Source organism: Lissotriton vulgaris, chromosome 7 (genome assembly GCF_964263255.1).
Source record: "Lissotriton vulgaris chromosome 7, aLisVul1.2, whole genome shotgun sequence".
NCBI classification, from domain to species: Eukaryota; Metazoa; Chordata; class Amphibia; order Caudata; family Salamandridae; genus Lissotriton; species Lissotriton vulgaris.
Genome location: NC_141695.1, coordinates 1,756,250,481 through 1,756,269,156, shown reverse-complemented (window position 1 = coordinate 1,756,269,156; position 18,676 = coordinate 1,756,250,481). Strand labels below are relative to the sequence as shown.

General features: G+C 46.8%; 1 protein-coding gene across 1 annotated transcript in view; it reads left to right on the top strand.

Annotated features, from left to right (window-relative positions):
- Positions 1–14,400, top strand: part of LOC147706592 (uncharacterized) — a 29,380-nt gene extending 14,980 nt beyond the window's left edge. Inside the window, exon 4 of the mRNA XM_086929102.1 lies at positions 13,564–14,400. Coding sequence (XP_086785228.1) covers positions 13,564–13,700 — 137 coding nt within the window. The 3' untranslated portion in view covers positions 13,701–14,400. The remainder of the gene's footprint in view (positions 1–13,563) is intronic.
- Positions 14,401–18,676: the final 4,276 nt, after the last annotated feature.

Genomic DNA, 18,676 nt, shown 5'->3' with positions numbered 1-18,676 from the left:
ATTATTATCTCTTCTCAAGGCCATGGAGCTAGGCTTCGGCGTCTCTGGGCATGAGAACATTACAGATAACAAGAATTGTTAGTTTCGGTCACAGTGAGCCGAGAAACGAAAACTGCTGTCTTAGTATATTTCTGTATTCCTGCGGGAGGGGCATGAGTGAGCAGAGCCCGCAGGCACAGAGAGTTGCACAAAATGGTGGCACACAGGCTAAGCTAAGAAACTAATATGGTCACACATACATTTGAATATAAGTAATAGGTAAGAATATGAATTCAGCATAAGTGCATATACGTAAATGCATTAGTTAGTCATATGATGCTAACTCACACGTCATCATAGGGTAATTAGAGCATCGAAAAGTGAATTCTATCAGACCCTCCTTTTAGCATCATTGGCTAACTATAGCCTCATTTATTAGCCAAAGGTAGTGCCGACATCCATTCTAGGGGCAGGGCTATATTTCTTCAGTCTAGAACATCTTCTGCAATAAACATTAACCAACTTGCATCAGCAGGAATTTCAGTAATCATAGAAGTGGCATATTGACCATGTAACTTCTTTTTCGGACGTACATTTGCAGCACACATTGAACAACATGGAGGGAGGCAATATATGCAAAGGCAGCATGACAGAATTACACTCACCACTCCAACCAAACCCATCAGTATTTTCCAGCCCCAGGAAGAAAAGGCACCCCAGAGCCACCCTTGGAGAGACCATGTCCCATTATCTTGGTGCAGTTCAGTCGCTAAGCTATGCAATTTTTGCACTGCCAAGTTAACAGTCGGGGCGGAGTCAGGGATATAAACACAGCAAGAGGTCCCGATGACGCGACAGGCCCCGCCCCTATCAGCTAGTATGACGTCAAGGACCATCCTATTCTGGATCGTAAATAATCTCATAGCCTGAACCTCAACAGAGATGTTAGTCGTAATGTCAGCCTCAACCAGAACCACCTTTTCCATTACCCTAGAGAGTCGTCTAATAGCTCTACTGTTGAATATAGGACCCCAGAAAGGAAGCAGACCCTTAGAAAAATCAGTCCATTGCTGATACGAGGTATCTGTCTGATCAACGTCCTCTACCTGAAGTTCCCTCCTTTTACGCTGCTCTTGCGGCTGCTCCTGAGGACTGGGGAATCGTCGATGAGTTCTGTGGTAATCAGAGGGAGCCACATACACGGGAGGAATCATATAAGCCAGGTAGCACACCCCACCCCAACCCTCGGGCAACCATAAGTATCCATTTTCACCGCAAACAAAATAGACACTGGGTGGGGCAATCAAAGAGGGGCTAACGGGCAGGCGTATTGAAGCAGTCACATTACAAGAGCTATTTCCAACCTTGATGGGACCCCTTCCCTCTATACAGAAAAATGGAGGAGGACCCACCACAGCCAGGGGTATCAAAGACTTGGAGCTGTCGTTACTCTTAGGGGGATGCCTATAAGACAAAGTGGCGTTCAATTTCATGAAACTATCCCTGAGTCGATCAGTATCATTAGGTGTCAAGAATCGACCCAACTTTTTCTCACATGTCTCTATAAAAGTCTGGTCAAAACGTCCGTCAGTGTATATTCGTCCAAGGGAAGCTGAAGGCAAAGGCCGCACTCGCATTGTCATTGTCCACCCCCTATTCTGCAGGCGTGGAGTCAAGGAATCTGGCTGTTGGAAATATTTAACAAGACCTATAAGGGTGTACCACCCCACACAACTATTTACCGGTGTCAAAGGAAGGGCAAGAAATCTATCTTTCTTATAAGCAGCAGAAGGCAAAAGCCCACAAACCCAGCAATCTGTCATGTTGGTAGTGGCATGTGCATGATGCAAAGTCTTAATAAAAACATTGTCTTTATAATTTTTGCGTATCATCCTCTCACCATAATCGACAGTTATCATTTTATGTTCCGGAACAGCAGTAGGTGTGGGTGCAAATGTATGAACGGGATAGTGTTTATCTAGGAAAAACAGTATTCCAAGAGTCACCAGAAAGGCAATTAAAACTATTATGATCACTACTATTTTTCCCTTTCGGGGAAGGGCCAACCAGGGGGAATCGGGCTCACGTCTCGGGGGAGCTGCAAAAGGCTGCTCCTCATCAGGGATGGGCCGCCCAAAGGGATACATTTCTAATAATCGTTCAAAAGTATCAAAAATCAAAAAGATAAAAAAATCACACTGTTACTAAAAAAAAAAAAATAGTCCCAGACAATCCTCAACCGGCCAGAGGGGTTCTTCAACCCTTAAAAAGGTATCTTCTCCCTGTGTCCTTCAAAGCCTCACAGGCAGGCTTTTACCGTCCATACCTACTCCAACGTCGCTGTTCAATAATTTGAAACAAGGGAAGCACTTAATTCGGGCCCCGCGCCACTCTATAGTCTCAAAGAACACAATCTTCGGCTAAACACCAGGGCTCTTACAAGTCCATCCCTACCACTAAATCTTCTTTTTCAGAATGTCCACTAAGCCCTTCTTCCAGTATTTAGTCCATCATATTCCAGCACTGTTACTTATTTTCTTCGGGGCCGCAAATTATAGCGAGTGCTCCCTGGCACTTCGGGGTCAGAAAACAAAGCAGGTGTATCAATGGCAGATGCTGAACTTTCCGATATCTCTTTGCTAGCAACAAAAGGAGTGGTAGAGCTCACAGTATTCTCAATTCCGCTTCGCTCTTCTCCAATCAGTGAAGCATCCGAGAAAGGAACATACCTCGGGATATGTTCGAACTCCTGGTCAGCGATGCCATCTTGTACCCATTGATCATAGGGCAACGGGAGCGGGACCCTCTTCACATGAGAGGCATGGGTCCACGCTTTTCTGCCGTCAATCCGAAGCGCTGTGCGTGTAGTGAGGAGCACCTGGCGCGGCTCTGACCACCTCGGTTCCAGACAAGACTTCCGCTGGTATCGTCGCACCACGACCCAATCCCCTGGGTGGATGGTGTGTCCAGGCCCCTCCGGCAACGGCTTCAGAGTGTCTGCTACCTGCTGATGAATAGAACGAAGATCTTTAGTCAAAGCATACAGATAATCTGTCAACAGAGGGTAAGGAACTTCGGAAAAACATTTAGGTCGGGGCACTCCCCAGATATTGGCCGGGCGGCCAAATACCACCTCGTGCGGGGAGACGCCCATTTTTGCATTCACAGTGACTCTTGTGGAAAGCAAAGCTAAGGGAAGTGCGTCTGGCCAACGGAGACCTGTACTCTCACATATTTTGGCCATTTTTAACTTGAGTGTGCCGTTAAACCGTTCCACCAGTCCTGCCGCCTGAGGATGCAAGGCTGAGTGGAACTTCTGGGTGATGTGTAGACCTTTGCATATATTTTTCACTAATTCAGCATTAAAGGACGTGCCATTATCACTCCAGATCACCCTAGGTAATCCGAAGCGGGAGAAATACTCCTTTATCAACATTTTTGCAGTAGACATAGCCGTGCAGTCTTTCGTTGGGAACGCCTCCACCCACCTACTAAAAGCACATACGACTACAAGGACGTACTTCAAGTTGTTGACTCTTTCCATTTCGATGTAATCCATCTGAATCACCTCAAAAGGGAAAGAGGGGGGTGCAAAATTTCCAGTTGGGACAGGGGTACCCTTTCCAGGATTGTGTCTCAAACACACCATACACTGACGAACCAAATTGGTGGCCATCTTAGAGATATTTTTATTGCTCCACACCGGGTCTAACAATTTGCAAATGCCCTTGGCACTCACATGGGCAGGTCCGTGTGCCATCGTCACTACTGGAAGGACATACGCATTCGGTAACATCCATCGTCTCTTGTCTGTCACATCTGTCCAACATTCATCCGCATCCAGTCGTCCCTGCCCATCCTTCCATGCTCTCAATTCCTCATCCGTCGCTTTGCCCTGTATGTTCTTGACACTCTGTACCGTGTCTGCGAACATATGAATATCTGGGACCCATCGTGCTGGCCCTGCCACAAACATTCGTGGTAATTTTTCTCTAGCAGTCTCTTTTGCTGTCTCATCGGCAAAAGCGTTGCCTCGCCCGACATCGTCCACTATTGTCTTGTGTGCGCTACATTTTATCACAGCCAATCTTTTGGGTAATGTCAGTGCCGTTAGCAGTCGTAATATCAGTGGACCATGTTGGATGCGTTGTCCATGGGAGGTCAAGAATCCCCGTTCTGCCCAAAGTCGCCCATAATTATGAACCACGCCAAAGGCGTATTGGCTATCGGTGTAAATGTTCACATCCAACCCCTCACTCAACTCACATGCTCTCAGTAAGGCAATAATCTCGGCAGCCTGAGCAGAATTGTAAGGTATTCTAGAAGTCTCTACCACCGTCTGTAATGTCGTTATTGCATATGCTGCTGTCGATGTCCCGTCTGGTAATTTAAAACAGGATCCATCGACATACAGTTCCCCGTCTGGTTCTTCCATGGGCCTGTCTGTCAGATCCACCCTCCCCTTTGTCTCCTCCTCAGTCCTATACAAACAGTCATGTATGTCATCATCATTTGTGTCAGTATCTGTGGGGATAGGTAACAAGGTGGCGGGGTTCAATGTGGCACACCTTTTAATTGTTACATGGGGCGCAAAAAGAGTCATCTCGTAACCCGTCAGACGAGCGCTTGTTAAATGCTGCGTCTGTGTCCTGTTCAGTAAAATATCCACAGCATGCGGTACCATTACTGTGAGATCTGATCCCAGCACGAGCCCTGCCGATTGTCTTATAGAGACCGCAGCAGCCGCCGTGGCTCTCAGACAGCTCGGCAGCGCTCTTGCCACATTATCGAGCATTGCAGAGAAGTATGCACGCGGTCTCTGCTTCCCCCCAAAACACTGAGTTAAGACAGACAACGCGCAACCTTCCGCCTCGTGCACGTAAAGAACAAAAGGCTTCTGGTAATCAGGTGTTCCAAGAACTGGCGCAGAACACAAAGACGTTTTTAGTGACTCAAACGCTTCCTGACATGCGGGGGTCCAGGGTAGGGGTTCGCGCACTTCTTTGGTAGTCAGATACAATAGGGGTTTTGTTAGTAACGCATAGTTAGGTATCCACTGACGACAATACGATGTTATGCCTAGGAACGCGCGCACCTCTCGCTGCGTATTAGGTATTTGCATGTTAGTGATCGCTTTTATGCGCTCCGGCGTCAATCTCCTCCCCACTTTCGAAAGGAGGTGACCGAGGTAGGTGACCTCCGTTCGACAGTATTGAAATTTCGGAAGGGACACTTTATGCCCCCTTTTTGCCAAATGGTGTAACAATTTTACAGTAGCATCCCGACAACCCTTCTCATCATCCGATGCTATTAGGATATCATCCACGTACTGCAACATTACGCTGCCAGGTGGAAGTTCCATATCATCCAATTGTGCCTTTAGAGCCTGACTGTATATACTAGGACTCTCAGTGTACCCCTGAGGAATTCTCTTAAAGCGGAAGCTTCGGCCAGCCAATGAGAATCCGAAGAGATAACGGCTTTCCTCATGTACTGGAATACTGAAGAAAGCGTTTTTCAAATCTAGGACAGAGAAATATTTGGCCGAAGGTGGAATCATGGTCAATATTGTAGTGATGTCCGAGACCACCAGATACTGTGGCTCCACTACTCTATTTACCTGCCGCAAATCAATCACAAATCTATAAACATCAGGAGTATTATCAGTTGCATCAGGTGACCGTCTTTTAAGTACAGGCAAAATAGGACTGTTACATATATTCGAATCAGTCTCTTCCACTACTCCAGACTGTATTAAATCTTGAATTATTTGTAACAAGGCCTTCTCACCCTCCCTAGGTATTCTGTATTGTGGAATTCTGGGCAATTTAGCTCCCACCTTCACTCTTATTGACACCGGGGCAATATCCATTCTCCCTACATCATTATCACTGACAGCCCACAAGCTGTCGGGTATGCCTCGAAACTCAGGTGGCAGCGGGTCGTCTTTTGAAAAGCACTGTAGTGGGCGGGCAACATTGGGGCCTAGAGTAAGGTACACGCCATCCGGGGAACAATAAATGGTGGCGTGCAATCTCTTCAATAAATCTAAACCCAACAAATTTTCTCCACAATTTGATGTCAATAAAAACGGTGAATCAACAGTAAAGGGACCAATCGTTAACGTGAGAGGTTTAGAAATGGGGCTAATCACCGGAGTTCCTGCGAAACCCACGGATATGTTATTCTTGCCAGACAGAGCCGCCCCTGGGACCCGAGAACGAGCCACTGAACTTTTCATTGCACCCGTATCCACTAGAAATTTCTGTTGAGACCCTAGTAAGTCGGCTTCGACATAAGGTCCCCTCTGATCAACTTCCATAAGTACTGGTCCCATGCTCTGTCCTACGCTGTCCTAGTTGTGGGAGAACCCTGTCAAATCGTCCACCGAATAATCATCGTTGTAATACTGGCCCCCGCTCCTCTGCGACTGTTGTCTATCTGTCCCGTTGTCAAAGTAATTGCCTCCCGGTCTCCCGCCTCCTTCTGATCGCGCAGCCTGTCTCCCAAAATCACCACTACCTCGTCCTCGTCCTCTTCCTGGACCGGTACCTGACTGGAGCAGCGGGCAGTCTCGCCACCAATGCCCTTCCTGCTTACACTTGGCGCACTGGTTCGGTCCCAGCCTTTCCCTACTCTCACCTCTCCCAAAACCACCTCCGCGACTCAGCGCCGCACCTCTTCCTCTGCCTCTTGCCACCTGCTGCAACAAAACCCTCGTCTTCAAATCTTTAGCCTTCTTCTCCTGCTTGTCCTTGTTCTCATTTTCCCTGTGCTCGTAATATTGCGCCATACTTAGTATTCCCGAAGGAGAGGACGTCGTCCACGTGCTCTCCGACGCTTGCAATCTAGCTGATATTTCAGGCAATAAATTTGTGACAAACCTGTTAACAAAGAGTCACAACCCTCCATCCTGTGACACATCCTGTCCACTAAAATCCATGAACGTTTCCTCAAACCTCGTAAAGAAATCTGAGACCGCCTCATCCTTTTTCTGCTTGCAAGCCGTCAACTTGTCCCAATCCACCTTTTTCGGGGGAATAAGGGAGTGCATATACTTTATTATGCGCCCCGGTAAAGCTAATATTTCAGCCTTCGGCTTCTCCCCTGGCTTACGCTCCTTGTCCCAGTCCTGTAACTCCTGCCATGTACCTCCCAGTTCCTCCCTATGATCCGTACCTTTCACTTGCCGTCACACATCAACCGGGACCAAAAGTCCGAAAAACAATTCAACATCAGCTAACGTCATCACCGTAGAAGACGCCGCTTCCGTAAGCTCTTTGTAATAAGCGGTCGGATTCTTTCTGGAATCCGGCAGCTGAGCCTTCAATGACAACACCTCACTTCTCTTCCATGGCGTATACACCCATTGCTCCTGAAAATGCGCATCAATTCTGTTCCTTGTAACAGCCCTCGTGACTGGATCTAACAACTCGGGGACCTCAGGATGAAAAATAGGGTGCACCTCCCGCATTGGGTGGAGACCTGGGAAGTGGGGTGTACCGACAGAGGGCAATTCATTCCTGTATTGCAATAGCGCGCGCAGACTACTCATCACTTCCTTCACCCCCGTGTTCGTCCTGTACGCTCCAGCCTGTATATCCCGTAAAACCGCCGGAGCCACACCTCCATATCCCTGCTCCCATAGCGGTATCAATACACCAGCCATGTGCCACAAAGCGTGCTGCTGCATCAAGGGCTCAAAATCTTTCATGGTGGACCAAATGTCTTCGAACGAATAAATATTATTTCTGGCCCATTGGCATGCCTGATTAGCCACCATACTTTTTTCATCTAAACCAACTGTAGAACGTGTAAGCAGCTTCCGTACCTGTGAAAACAATCCGCTACCTGCGCCGCGACTCGGTGTTAGCATCTCCTGACTGGGGGTGGTACTAGCTGAAACAGTAGGGAGTGCTAAAGAAAATGGTGAGGGGGCAGGTGAAGTGGTCTGGAGTAGAGAAACGAGGGGTGTCGAGGGCAGGGATAGTTGGGGGGCACTCGCTGAAGGACCTGGTACGGCACTACTAGGGGCCGAAAGTGGCAAGGAGGGGTACAAGGGCTGTGGGGCATAAGGGGGAGGGGGTCGGGCATTCAAAATGTCCTCCATCTCATCAGGGTCATCTTCTCGTACCACATAACTTTTATTTTCTTTCAACCTACAAAGTCTATCTGCGCGCTCCATGCGTAGTGCATTCTCATTCCCCACCTGTTCCCTCGCTTTCTGCACCATAGTCTGGGTGGACTTTTTATACTCCTCTTTCTCCTCTCGCATCTTACGTTTCCTGGCCTCTTTCTGCCACACTCGCAAAGAGTCGAACATACTCTGGCGGCTACGCCTAGCAAACAGTTTGTCTTGCAAATAATCCAATTTAGCTTCATCAAAAGAACCCGTCAAAGGCCATTGTAAATCCACATTATCAGCAGTGTACCGATGCCACAAAGTACCAAACAAAATCGGGACCAGTCCATGTTTAACATACATATCAAAACTCGGCGTCCCTTCAGGGGGTGCAGGCTGGCTCTCGGCCAGTCTAGTATCTGAGGGTCGACAACAGCATCCAAAACATTGCAACTTGCTAAAACAGGACATCTTTACTTTATCTTGAACCACAACTCAAGTTCATTCACACACAAACATATAGACGGACATCAGAGAACCACGTACACATATACAATATCTCCCAACACGTGTTACCAAATGGGACAAGGCCCGTCGACCAAGTCCTGGGGAACCTGGACTCTACCGCAGACCGAACAGTACGCTAACTGTTCTGAGGAAGGGGAACAAATCCGCCACCCGTGCGGCACTGTGGATCACTGCGCACTTTACCGCGGGAAACCCGGATCACACCTCCACTGAATCACCACACTAGGAGTTCAGGGTAAGCGCACCAGAGTCTACCCACAATGAGCCACGCCTTCACCACAGTACCATTCGGTCGGATCGCTACAAACAATTACCTCGAAATACGTCCCCAACCCCGTCAAGTCTGTCAGAGCACCAACTCGTACTCTGAGTTCCCTGGAGCACACTAGCCCCAGGAGCACACCGGCTCCTCAAACCATCGGAGACACTCTAGTCTCCCGGAACACTCCCGTTCTTGCAACAATCACAGGTGGACCACTCACCTTCCGTAGGCGGCACCGACCTCTACCGTTCTCCACCTCCGGCTGCCAGGACCAACACGGTCAGCTTCAAGTTCCGCCTTCTGGACCCCGGCGTAAGATCCGAACCGGGACCTCTCCCGATCAGCAGGGTGGGGCAGCGCTGCGAGAACCAAGCTCGGCATCAAATGGGATCCCGGACCCACCGTGCCGACCAGCGGGTCCCCGGTCTTCTGCTACCCACTTACGGGTGAGAAAGATCCTTATCGCGGGGTCCCTATTCGGGCGCCATCTGATAAGCGTGGCTCAAATCCACTGGAGTGACTTACAGCACTCACCTATAATTACCTTATAGGAAGTCAGCCGGACAGTGGAGAAGTATAAACAAAAGTCTTTATTAGGCCAAACAACACTCATATGAGAGGGCCCTGTCCGACCTCACTCCTAGGAGTGCGAACGAGAGGACTGACTCTCTGCATCACAGCAATACATTATAATGCAATACAGTAAATGGGGTACGCCCCTTGTGGAAAGTTACCGGGCCTCAGGCCAGTGGACAATGCTCTCATACAGCAGGCATCTGCACCTGCAAGGGATACATTATTATCTCTGCTCAAGGCCATGGAGCTAGGCTTCGGCGTCTCTGGGCATGAGAACATTACAGATAACAAGAATTGTTAGTTTCGGTCACAGTGAGCCGAGAAACGAAAACTGCTGTCTTAGTATATTTCTGTATTCCTGCGGGAGGGGCATGAGCGAGCAGAGCCCGCAGGCACAGAGAGTTGCACAAAATGGTGGCACACAGGCTAAGCTAAGAAACTAATATGGTCACACATACATTTGAATATAAGTAATAGGTAAGAATATGAATTCAGCATAAGTGCATATACGTAAATGCATTAGTTAGTCATATGATGCTAACTCACACGTCATCATAGGGTAATTAGAGCATCGAAAAGTGAATTCTATCATTTCTAATTTAATAATGTAAGCTACTTCCTCACGTACAATGACTGGTGGATGGAGTGCATGATAAGCTCCCGCCAGGTACGCTCTTTTCCTGCATCTACGGAAGTAACTTACATTAATACATTTAGCCGATTCTGGCTACACTCAATAACACATTCCTACCGCATCTTTGCTGTTCTATTTTTATCTGTTACTCTTCGGAAATAGATCTTTAATGATTGGAGAGCACCCTGTGCTCGGCAAGCCTTGAAAAAGTCAAGTTGGTGACTAAACACGTGTTGGCTATTTTTCTAAAGCTAGCACCTATTAACCACCTGGATGCTCGCCATGAGCCACAGCGCTCAGGTGCTCATGACGAGCTCAGTTCGTCATGGCCCGTGGAACGCTCAGGTGCGGGGAGAATTCCCCCGCTGCTGAGCGTTCCACGGGAGGCAATACATCTGTGACGAGCTGAGCTCGTCATGAGCACAGGAGCGCCGTAGCTCATGACGAGCTCAGCTCGTCATGAGCATGGGGTCGCTCTGCGCGCCCCCTCCCCCCCCAGCACAGCGGGGGATTAACTCCGTAGCGAAGGGGTTAAGAAATGGATTGTACAGATGAACATCGTGTTACCTTGTGTGTTGAATACATCTTTTTTTCACTGCAATTACCTTTGTGTTCGAACTTCTAAATTGCTTTAAACAGTTTTAGTGCTTGGGCCGACCAGTTTTGTATACCCCTGCAAGATCATTGTTTGTGAATGTCTTGCAGCCATAAATCCCGCCCTTTTCGATTGTAGAAGCACTTTCACGAGGAAAAAAGTTTGTTTATAAATAAATCTAACCCTTCCTATTCATTTGTATATAGTTTTTGTACGTTTTCACAATTAATATTCCTAATTTGATATTTTATATTGTCATACCTGCTTTTTTGGTCGGACATTACATATTTTTGGTGTATTTCCATAAATATTGTTCTTGTCTATTTTTAATGAACTAGTAAACATATAATTTCATTTTAACTCAAATAAATCTGTCATAACAAACAATTAAAATGTGAATAAAGGAACACTAGCAGAACAACATTTTTATTATTTTTAAAGTTCAGATAACAAAAAAGTCATCAAAACATGTCATTAGAAATTTAATTTAAGAATAATAGCAAAACATTTGGAGCTATTCAGTAAGGTAACCTACACTGTAAAGTTACTCAAAAGTGTAGACTTACTCATCTCCACTCCCTGAAACAGGGGTTGAAGCCAAGCTTAAGAGTGCTAGTTACTAATGCCCCCAAAAAACCAGTTGACCATCCCAAGTGGCCAAAACAATGTTTAATTTGACATGATTTCATATAGGGTTTTATTTTAAGACTCTACCTCGATTACTTTCTCTGGAAGGGTGTTGCAGTATCAGTGGTTGGCCATGTGCAGTGGTGGATTTACTCTAGCTTTGAGCTAGAGTAAATTACTACTGTTTTGGGTCCTATTTTGGCGGTACTAAGTTTAGAAGTGCAGTTTGGGAATCGCAGCAGGCTTACAATTTTGTTGGTATGTGTACACCCCCCTCTAAACCCCTCCCTAGACCATTCCTTAACCCCTTCTTTCTCCTCTCTAAACCCCACCTATTTTGTCGAAGGTGCAGCTAATCTTCAACCACCCGCCTGCCCCTCCCCCACGTCTCCCCTGCATTTACAGCTACGGCTCTCATTATGAGTGGCCTGTAAGTGGTGTAATATTTATTCCACCTGATAATATCTGACCGCAGAGTAGAAATTATCAAGTGTGATATTTAACCCCTGATTACAAGCGTTTGAGGAATCACTTGTGGATTATGGTGCCACATCAAAATCCGCCTCCACTGTCAATATTGGGCATTTTCCCCCATACATTTTGGCAGGTTTCACCTGTCAGAATTTGTCAAGGTAAAACCCTGAGGGTGTGATAATTATCACACGACTTGTATTTCTGATCCCTGTGTAAACACAGGTGAGCACAGGGATTAGAATTTTACCCCAATCTCGTAATGAGGTCCTTAATAATACACTTACATGTGTGAGCATCTCCCCTTAGAAAAGGTAAGAGAGGTGGTGATTAACACTCGTAGGTTTGTGATCGGTATTTTACAGTACATTAGGAGTACTATTGTAGTATTGGTAAATTTAACACAAAAGTAGTTTGTGGTTGCGCCCCAATGTGTTCACCATCACAAATATTGGACAAAAAAGTCAATAACAGAACATTATTTATAGTTGTAATATAAATAAAATAAAAAAGTAACTATAACCTGTCATGTTTAACTGAATAAAGAACAGTAGCAGAAGAATTTGATTAACACACCATCCACTGGTGAAAGAATACAAAAAAGATAAAACAAAATCCCATGTGCGTAGCTCATCGAAACCCAGGGAAGCCCTGTCCGAGGAGCTGTGCTGTTGTCGGCTTACTCTGAGAAATGCGGCTCCTGCTGTCTGTGTTAAAGCTCCCACTGATTCCTGGCGCATGCGCAGTACAGAAGGAAGCCCTGTCTGCCTGGCAGGATGGCTGCATCGAATGTTTGTACCCAGGGCGTCTCTCGATGCCAGCTCGAGGGACTGGAAACTGTCTGATGTTTACAGTCACAAGTTGTGGGTGACAACTAAAGGTCGCACGTGACGTGGGTTTTGTGGCTGTAAATATTCACTGACATATAGTCCTAGGTTTGGTCATAGTTGTTGAGGCGCAGGGAGTGGAGGAAAGACCAGAAGCCTCTGCTTTTCTTACCCTCCTGTAATTCTCCATTCCTCCTGGGACACCCTTCTTGTTCCGCTCAACGCTCTCATTCCCCACCCCTGACAGTGACCAGGCTCTGATTGGTTGTCTTGTGGCTTGGATAGTAGGCGTGAAGATGTCAGGGTAGATGATGCTGGGAGAGACCTGCAGAGGGTGTTCAGAGGTCCTTCTGTGGAGAGCATGTCTCTCCAGCTCTGAACACTCATTCTCTAGACATGAACTGGGTGAAGAATGGTGGGTCGGTGGGTAGTGGGGCGGACTGATGGCGCGTGCATGCCACACTAGCAGTGATGGAAGCAGAGACCCTGCGTGACTCTTTGGCAGATTGTGAGATACACTCTTGTCAGTCTCAGCGCTCTCTGACAGTCTAGGTGTGAAAGAGCACCACTCAGGACTACGAGCTGCGGACCAGTGGGCGGGGTCAATCATGGGTGCCGGGCACCCCAATAAAACCTCTCTAGACCCCCTGGTGCAGGCCTTTCAAGCAGATATCTTTAAACATTGAGGTACATGGACTTCATGTTGGGTGTGACAATACATTGGGGTTCTAGACGCTTCCATCGGAGATGAGTAGATTTTGGGTTGCGGTGCACATCAGTCAGATGTGAACAGATAGTGGGGTGCTGGGCACTTCCATCAGCCATGTTTCTTAACTCTGGATAATAAGGGCTTAATAAATAAATGCATGCAATTATCCAAAATAGCAGATTTTGAAAATTGTCATGTTTCCCAAACTTACAGAGCTTTCTTCTGCCTCACAGGGAAACGTCGGCACAGCAAATTGTCTCGAAATAAATATATCTCCCGGAAATGCAAGAAGCAGTGCTTGAAGGAGTGGAAGAAAAGCGGCTGCCAACAACAGCCGTGCAAGATGGAAGTGGCGATGCCCTTGTCGTAAGATGTGGAAGAATGCGTGACCTACAAAAGGTGCTCCATGGTGGCAGCGCCCAATGAATCCTGGGGCCTGAGTTAGCGGGCTCCCACCGTCAAACTCCATATCTGGCCCGTAGTCTCTTTTCTATTTTGATGTCTCACCTACAGACTGCACATGGGGTCACACACAACACTCAACGCGCATTGTCTGCGTTGCATCTTCTGCCCCTCCCCTTGTCTGTGTTGCTTCTTCACTCAGAGCCCCCGTTGTCCTGTTCCTTCTTTACCTCCCACCTTCCTGTTTTCCATGTTGCTTGTAAGTCTCCCACCAGGTGTCCATCTTATTTGTAAGTTGTCCACGTTACTTCTAACCCTCACACCTCCTTTATCAATGTTGCTCCCCCACCCCCACTGTCTGCCTTGCCACCACAGCTCACCTCACCATAAGAAAAAAAGTGTTATAAAGTGGCCAGGACTTTTTTTTAACTTACAGCAGTGCTGCTTAGCAGCCTCTGTGTCTCTCAAACGTGTGACTTATTGACTTTGCCAATGCTTGTTCCCTTAATTTGGTTTTTCTCATTGCAGGTTATTAAAATGGCAATTACAGGTTAATATACAGGTGTGTACATGTTATTACATTAGTATAGTAGGTTTGCCAGCTGTTTGGGTCTGTTCTTATTGAAAATGTCCTACCTTCTGTTTTCAAAATAAAGACTATTTTTACCAATAAAGTGTACATTTGTTCTACTATGTTTTCTGTTTTACAGGTCATCATAACCTGGGTGGATTCTTATTTGATTTTGATGGGCTATTTGTTTATTCTCTGCATAATACCAGTTGCTCTGTTATGCACAGTTCAAATTAGCTTTTGTACATGGACTCTCAACAAATAAAAAGAACATAACCAAAGGTGTTGGCTTCACAAAGGGAAACTAGTCATTTTAAGAATGTGAAATGTTGGATGTGATCTAGGAGGTAAAGCATTTTCAGCATCACGTGTGTGGTACAAAATTCAACATACAGACAGGTCCCAAGCTCTTGGTGAAGGCAATGGCATCGAATAACTGATTGAGTTCTAAGCTCTAGGAGTACATGCTGCGTGGTGGATGAGCCAGCCAAGCTCAATGGTAGCGCAGATTATCGTTCAAAGTAGCTATACGTATATATTTTTTAATTCTGGCAGTACTGGTAGAGTAAGAGAACTCTTTAAACCCCATGGGGTCATATAATCAAGAACGGCGTTAAAAATTATCGCCGGTTTAGTGGCAGAAAACTGCAGCTAAAGCGGCGATAATGGGCTTGATAATATGCCCTTGAGAATTCCAATAGAAGCCCATGTTCTGGTGTAAAGGGGCACTTAAACGTTAACAGAAGGAGCTGGTGTTCAGACAATGTTGGTCTGAAGTGGTCGTAGGTTGCGACTGTGGCTCAGTACCCCCCATTCTGTAAGAAGTGCAAGTCCATTCGACTTGATAAGGACACTGAAGGTGGCTACAAGCCTTTTTTTTTCTTAATCTGTAATAACGGTGGGGCTGAGGAAGAGGGGAGTGCCAGTATTCAGGAGAGGAAGGGCCATATGATGGGATTCAGAATAAAAGCAAGGCTGAGGAATAATCATAGTCTTCAAGTAAAGAGTTTGTAGAAGATGATTTACTCGGTATATGTTCGCTCGGACACAGCATGAAAGGAGAGCTGAAGTTAAATGTTGCTTTAAAGGTTGACTGAGAAAAACTGTTTGCAGACTCACTGTGGAAAGCATTGTAATCTCACGAGTGAGGGTAAGTGTCTGGAGTACCACAGGAGTGGCCTGCAAACGTTTAAGGATGGTTGTTTTTTGGGGGGAGGGGGGGCGTTGTGCTTTGCACAAGGAGTCGGGAGGAGTGCTCCGAGTTGTAGACAAGTTCTGACTTAAGTTAAATGTCAGGCATAGCTGATGGCGTGAAGGGTCCTTTTCTGCTTGTGAACAATGGTCATAAATGCAGTGAAGTGCATGACACCTGGGGGAAGGGCGAGATTTGATCATTTTGTGATATAATGTGGATATGTTTTGAGAAACTGTCTTCTTGAGGGTGGGGGTGTTCAGAGTGTCTGAAAGGGTTTGAGTCTACTATGTTGTGCATATAGTGGCTTTGAGGATGTGTAATATGTAATTGGAGAATGATGTTGTAAATGGAATGCACGGGATGAATCTAGGAAAGCCAGTGAGAATTTGTATTAAGATGTTGATGATTTCTATACATTACTTGAATAATGTATGCTGTTCCACCGTTTACCACCTCTTGTTTGCAAGAAGTTGTGCTAAAGAGTGAGCAGGAAGGATGAATGTAAGACTAGAAGGAAGGTGCCATTCAACTTTGGAAAAGATCTGGCATTTAATTAAATGAAGATAGGAAGGCTACAGTTGGAAGGTGAACTTCTAATGAACCCTAGGGACAGGAGCGAATGAGTGGAGAGCAGGGTTTGAGTTTAAGGATAGGTTCGGAGGCCGATGTAAATCCTAAGGAGCAGCGTGAGTTTCAGAAGGAGGGGAGGGGCTGGAGCTGAAGCAAGGGTGGGTGAAGGAAGTTTGTTTGGCAACCAGAACAGGGCTTCATTTGAGTCCATATTTTGATTAATTAACAAAAACTGTCCCTTGAATTTCTGTTAATAGTCAATCATCTCAGCAGGTTAATGCAAAATTGGCATGCCTCAACTGAAGTGGGATGGGGTCAATCTCATGTGCTTTGAACCCAGGGAGGGACAGATAGCTAACCAAACAAGCGCCTGCGCCCCCTGCTAAAAGTTTTAAAAAAAAGCATTTTTAAAAAACCATGTGCAGCGCATGCGTGCTTGGGAGAGCAGTCTGCTCTTTTTCGAAGCACATACTCGTGCTTGTGTCGCGCACCTGCACTCTCCCGCAAGGTGTATGCCGCCACAAGTCCAAGTATGTGCTTCGAAAAAGAGCAGGACATGGCTAAAGGTCTCCTATGCAGCACATGTGCGCTGCATAGGCGAGACCTAAAAGTGCTATGAAGTGGCCAGGACTTTTTTTTTATTATTATAGATGTGCTGCGCAACAGCCTCTGTGTCTCTCAAAGGCGTGATTTATTGGCTTTGCCATTGCTTGTTACATTTGTTCTCTTCATTTGGTTTCCCTTATTGCAGGTTATTAAAATGACATATACAGGTTATTATACAGGTGTGTAGAGGTTATTACTGTGGCATAGTACACATGCCAGTCTTTAGGGTCTGTTCTCATTGAAAATGTCCTACCTTCTCTTTTAAAAATAATGACTTTTTTTACCCAAAATTCTGTAAATGTGTTCTTCTTTGTTTCCTGTTTTACAGGTCATTACCGGGGTGCGTCTTTGTTGATTTTTATGTAAACCTTCTGAGCATCTGCACTGGCTATGCTAGTTAGATCTACATGTGAGACTTTTGAATCAGATCTTGTTTTCCACTTTTATATCGAAGATCCTTTTTTGTTATTAAAAAATCTTCATTTAAGGAATATATTGCTTGGGAAGGCAGCAGTGGAGATCCGGTTTTCTGGTTGCAAATAATAACAATCATTGAAAATTGCAATTTCTTGTGTGTTTGGGGGCAAATTGTTACATTTGTATCATTTTTTCATTTCATTTCTTATCAGTGAAACAAATTAACAATCCATTTGTTAAACAGATATGCATTTTCTGACGGAAGTGCAGTACCGTAGTTTGTTACTAGATGTCGCTGTCGAGACTGCAAGAAGTCCCCAGTGGAACAAGCAGACCAGCTGATGGCAGGAGGTTTCACTGGCCTTCCTATTTACACCCCAACACCACTTCCAAATTAATCTCAGCATACCAGAGATCATTAACAGAGCAAGCCCCAGGGTATGTCTCCTTGTCGCTACACTTACATCTCTTGTGGCATTTCCTTTTTAGGTTTTGCCTCGCCAAAGATGCGCTCTGCGCATCTTTTCGGCGCAGGCGAAAACCTGATGATAACTGTAGTGTGGCTTGGTTCGGCCCTCGTCATTGATTGGCTGGCTCCGTAAACGGAGCCTTGCCATTGGACGAGGGGCCTGTCCGTCAATGCCGGACCAGACACGGGGGCGTTCCCGACATTCTTTGGCTTTTGCCGACGTCACGGGACGCCGGGAACGCCCCCGTGTCTGGTCCGGCATTGCCGGCACTTCTGCGTCTCTCCTAACCCCGTGACTGGCCGGCCGGCCAATCCTAGCGCGGCCGGCCGGAAGTGCCCGCCCCCGGCAGCCCGGGGGAAGAAGGAAGCAGCAGGACGAAAGAGGAAGACCTGCAAGGAGCGCTAAAATGTTTCTGCGCGTCCAAGGTAAAGGCTGCAGGCTCGCCTTTCATGTATTTTCGACGAGTCTTGAAATACGCCTTGTTAGCTATGTGATTCATTACTGAGTGCCTCTCTTATTCTTTATGCCTGGTTTTCTGTCCAAGTCCGACCCGTTTTGAGGCACGTCCCTCCCTTCCCTCTATCTCCGTGGCCCTGAAGCTGTAGGGCTGCTGAGGGAAGTTCAGTCAGGCAGCAACAGTGAGCCCCGGTGACGAGCTGCCATTGGCGCAGACAGGAGCCGTTCTACCAATCACAGGGCCCGGTCTCCACTCCCTGCTGCAGGCCCTCCAGCCCTCCAATCTCGCTCCCAGCTCGGGGCATTGCTCTTGCTTCTCTCTGCATCGACGAATATTCGCACTCTCTAGTCCCATTCACCTCCCTCCTCACCCTGACCCCACGACCCGGCTCTCCGGTCCTCTATTCTCACCCTGAGTCCTTCACAACCCTAATGTTCCTCCACAGTCCTTCCTCAGACCCGGCCTTCTCTCCTCATCCTCCTTTCTCAAGCCCAGGCCCGGCCTTCGCAAAGATAGCGCCCTGGGCGGCACCAGAACTTCGCCCTTGCTCCCGATTGTGCGTAAAATAAGGCAACAAGGGGTCCCTTTTGTGTTCAACGGCTAGTCATTGGCTGATTACATCAGAGCCATGAGTGGCCTCTGAACACACACATCTCCG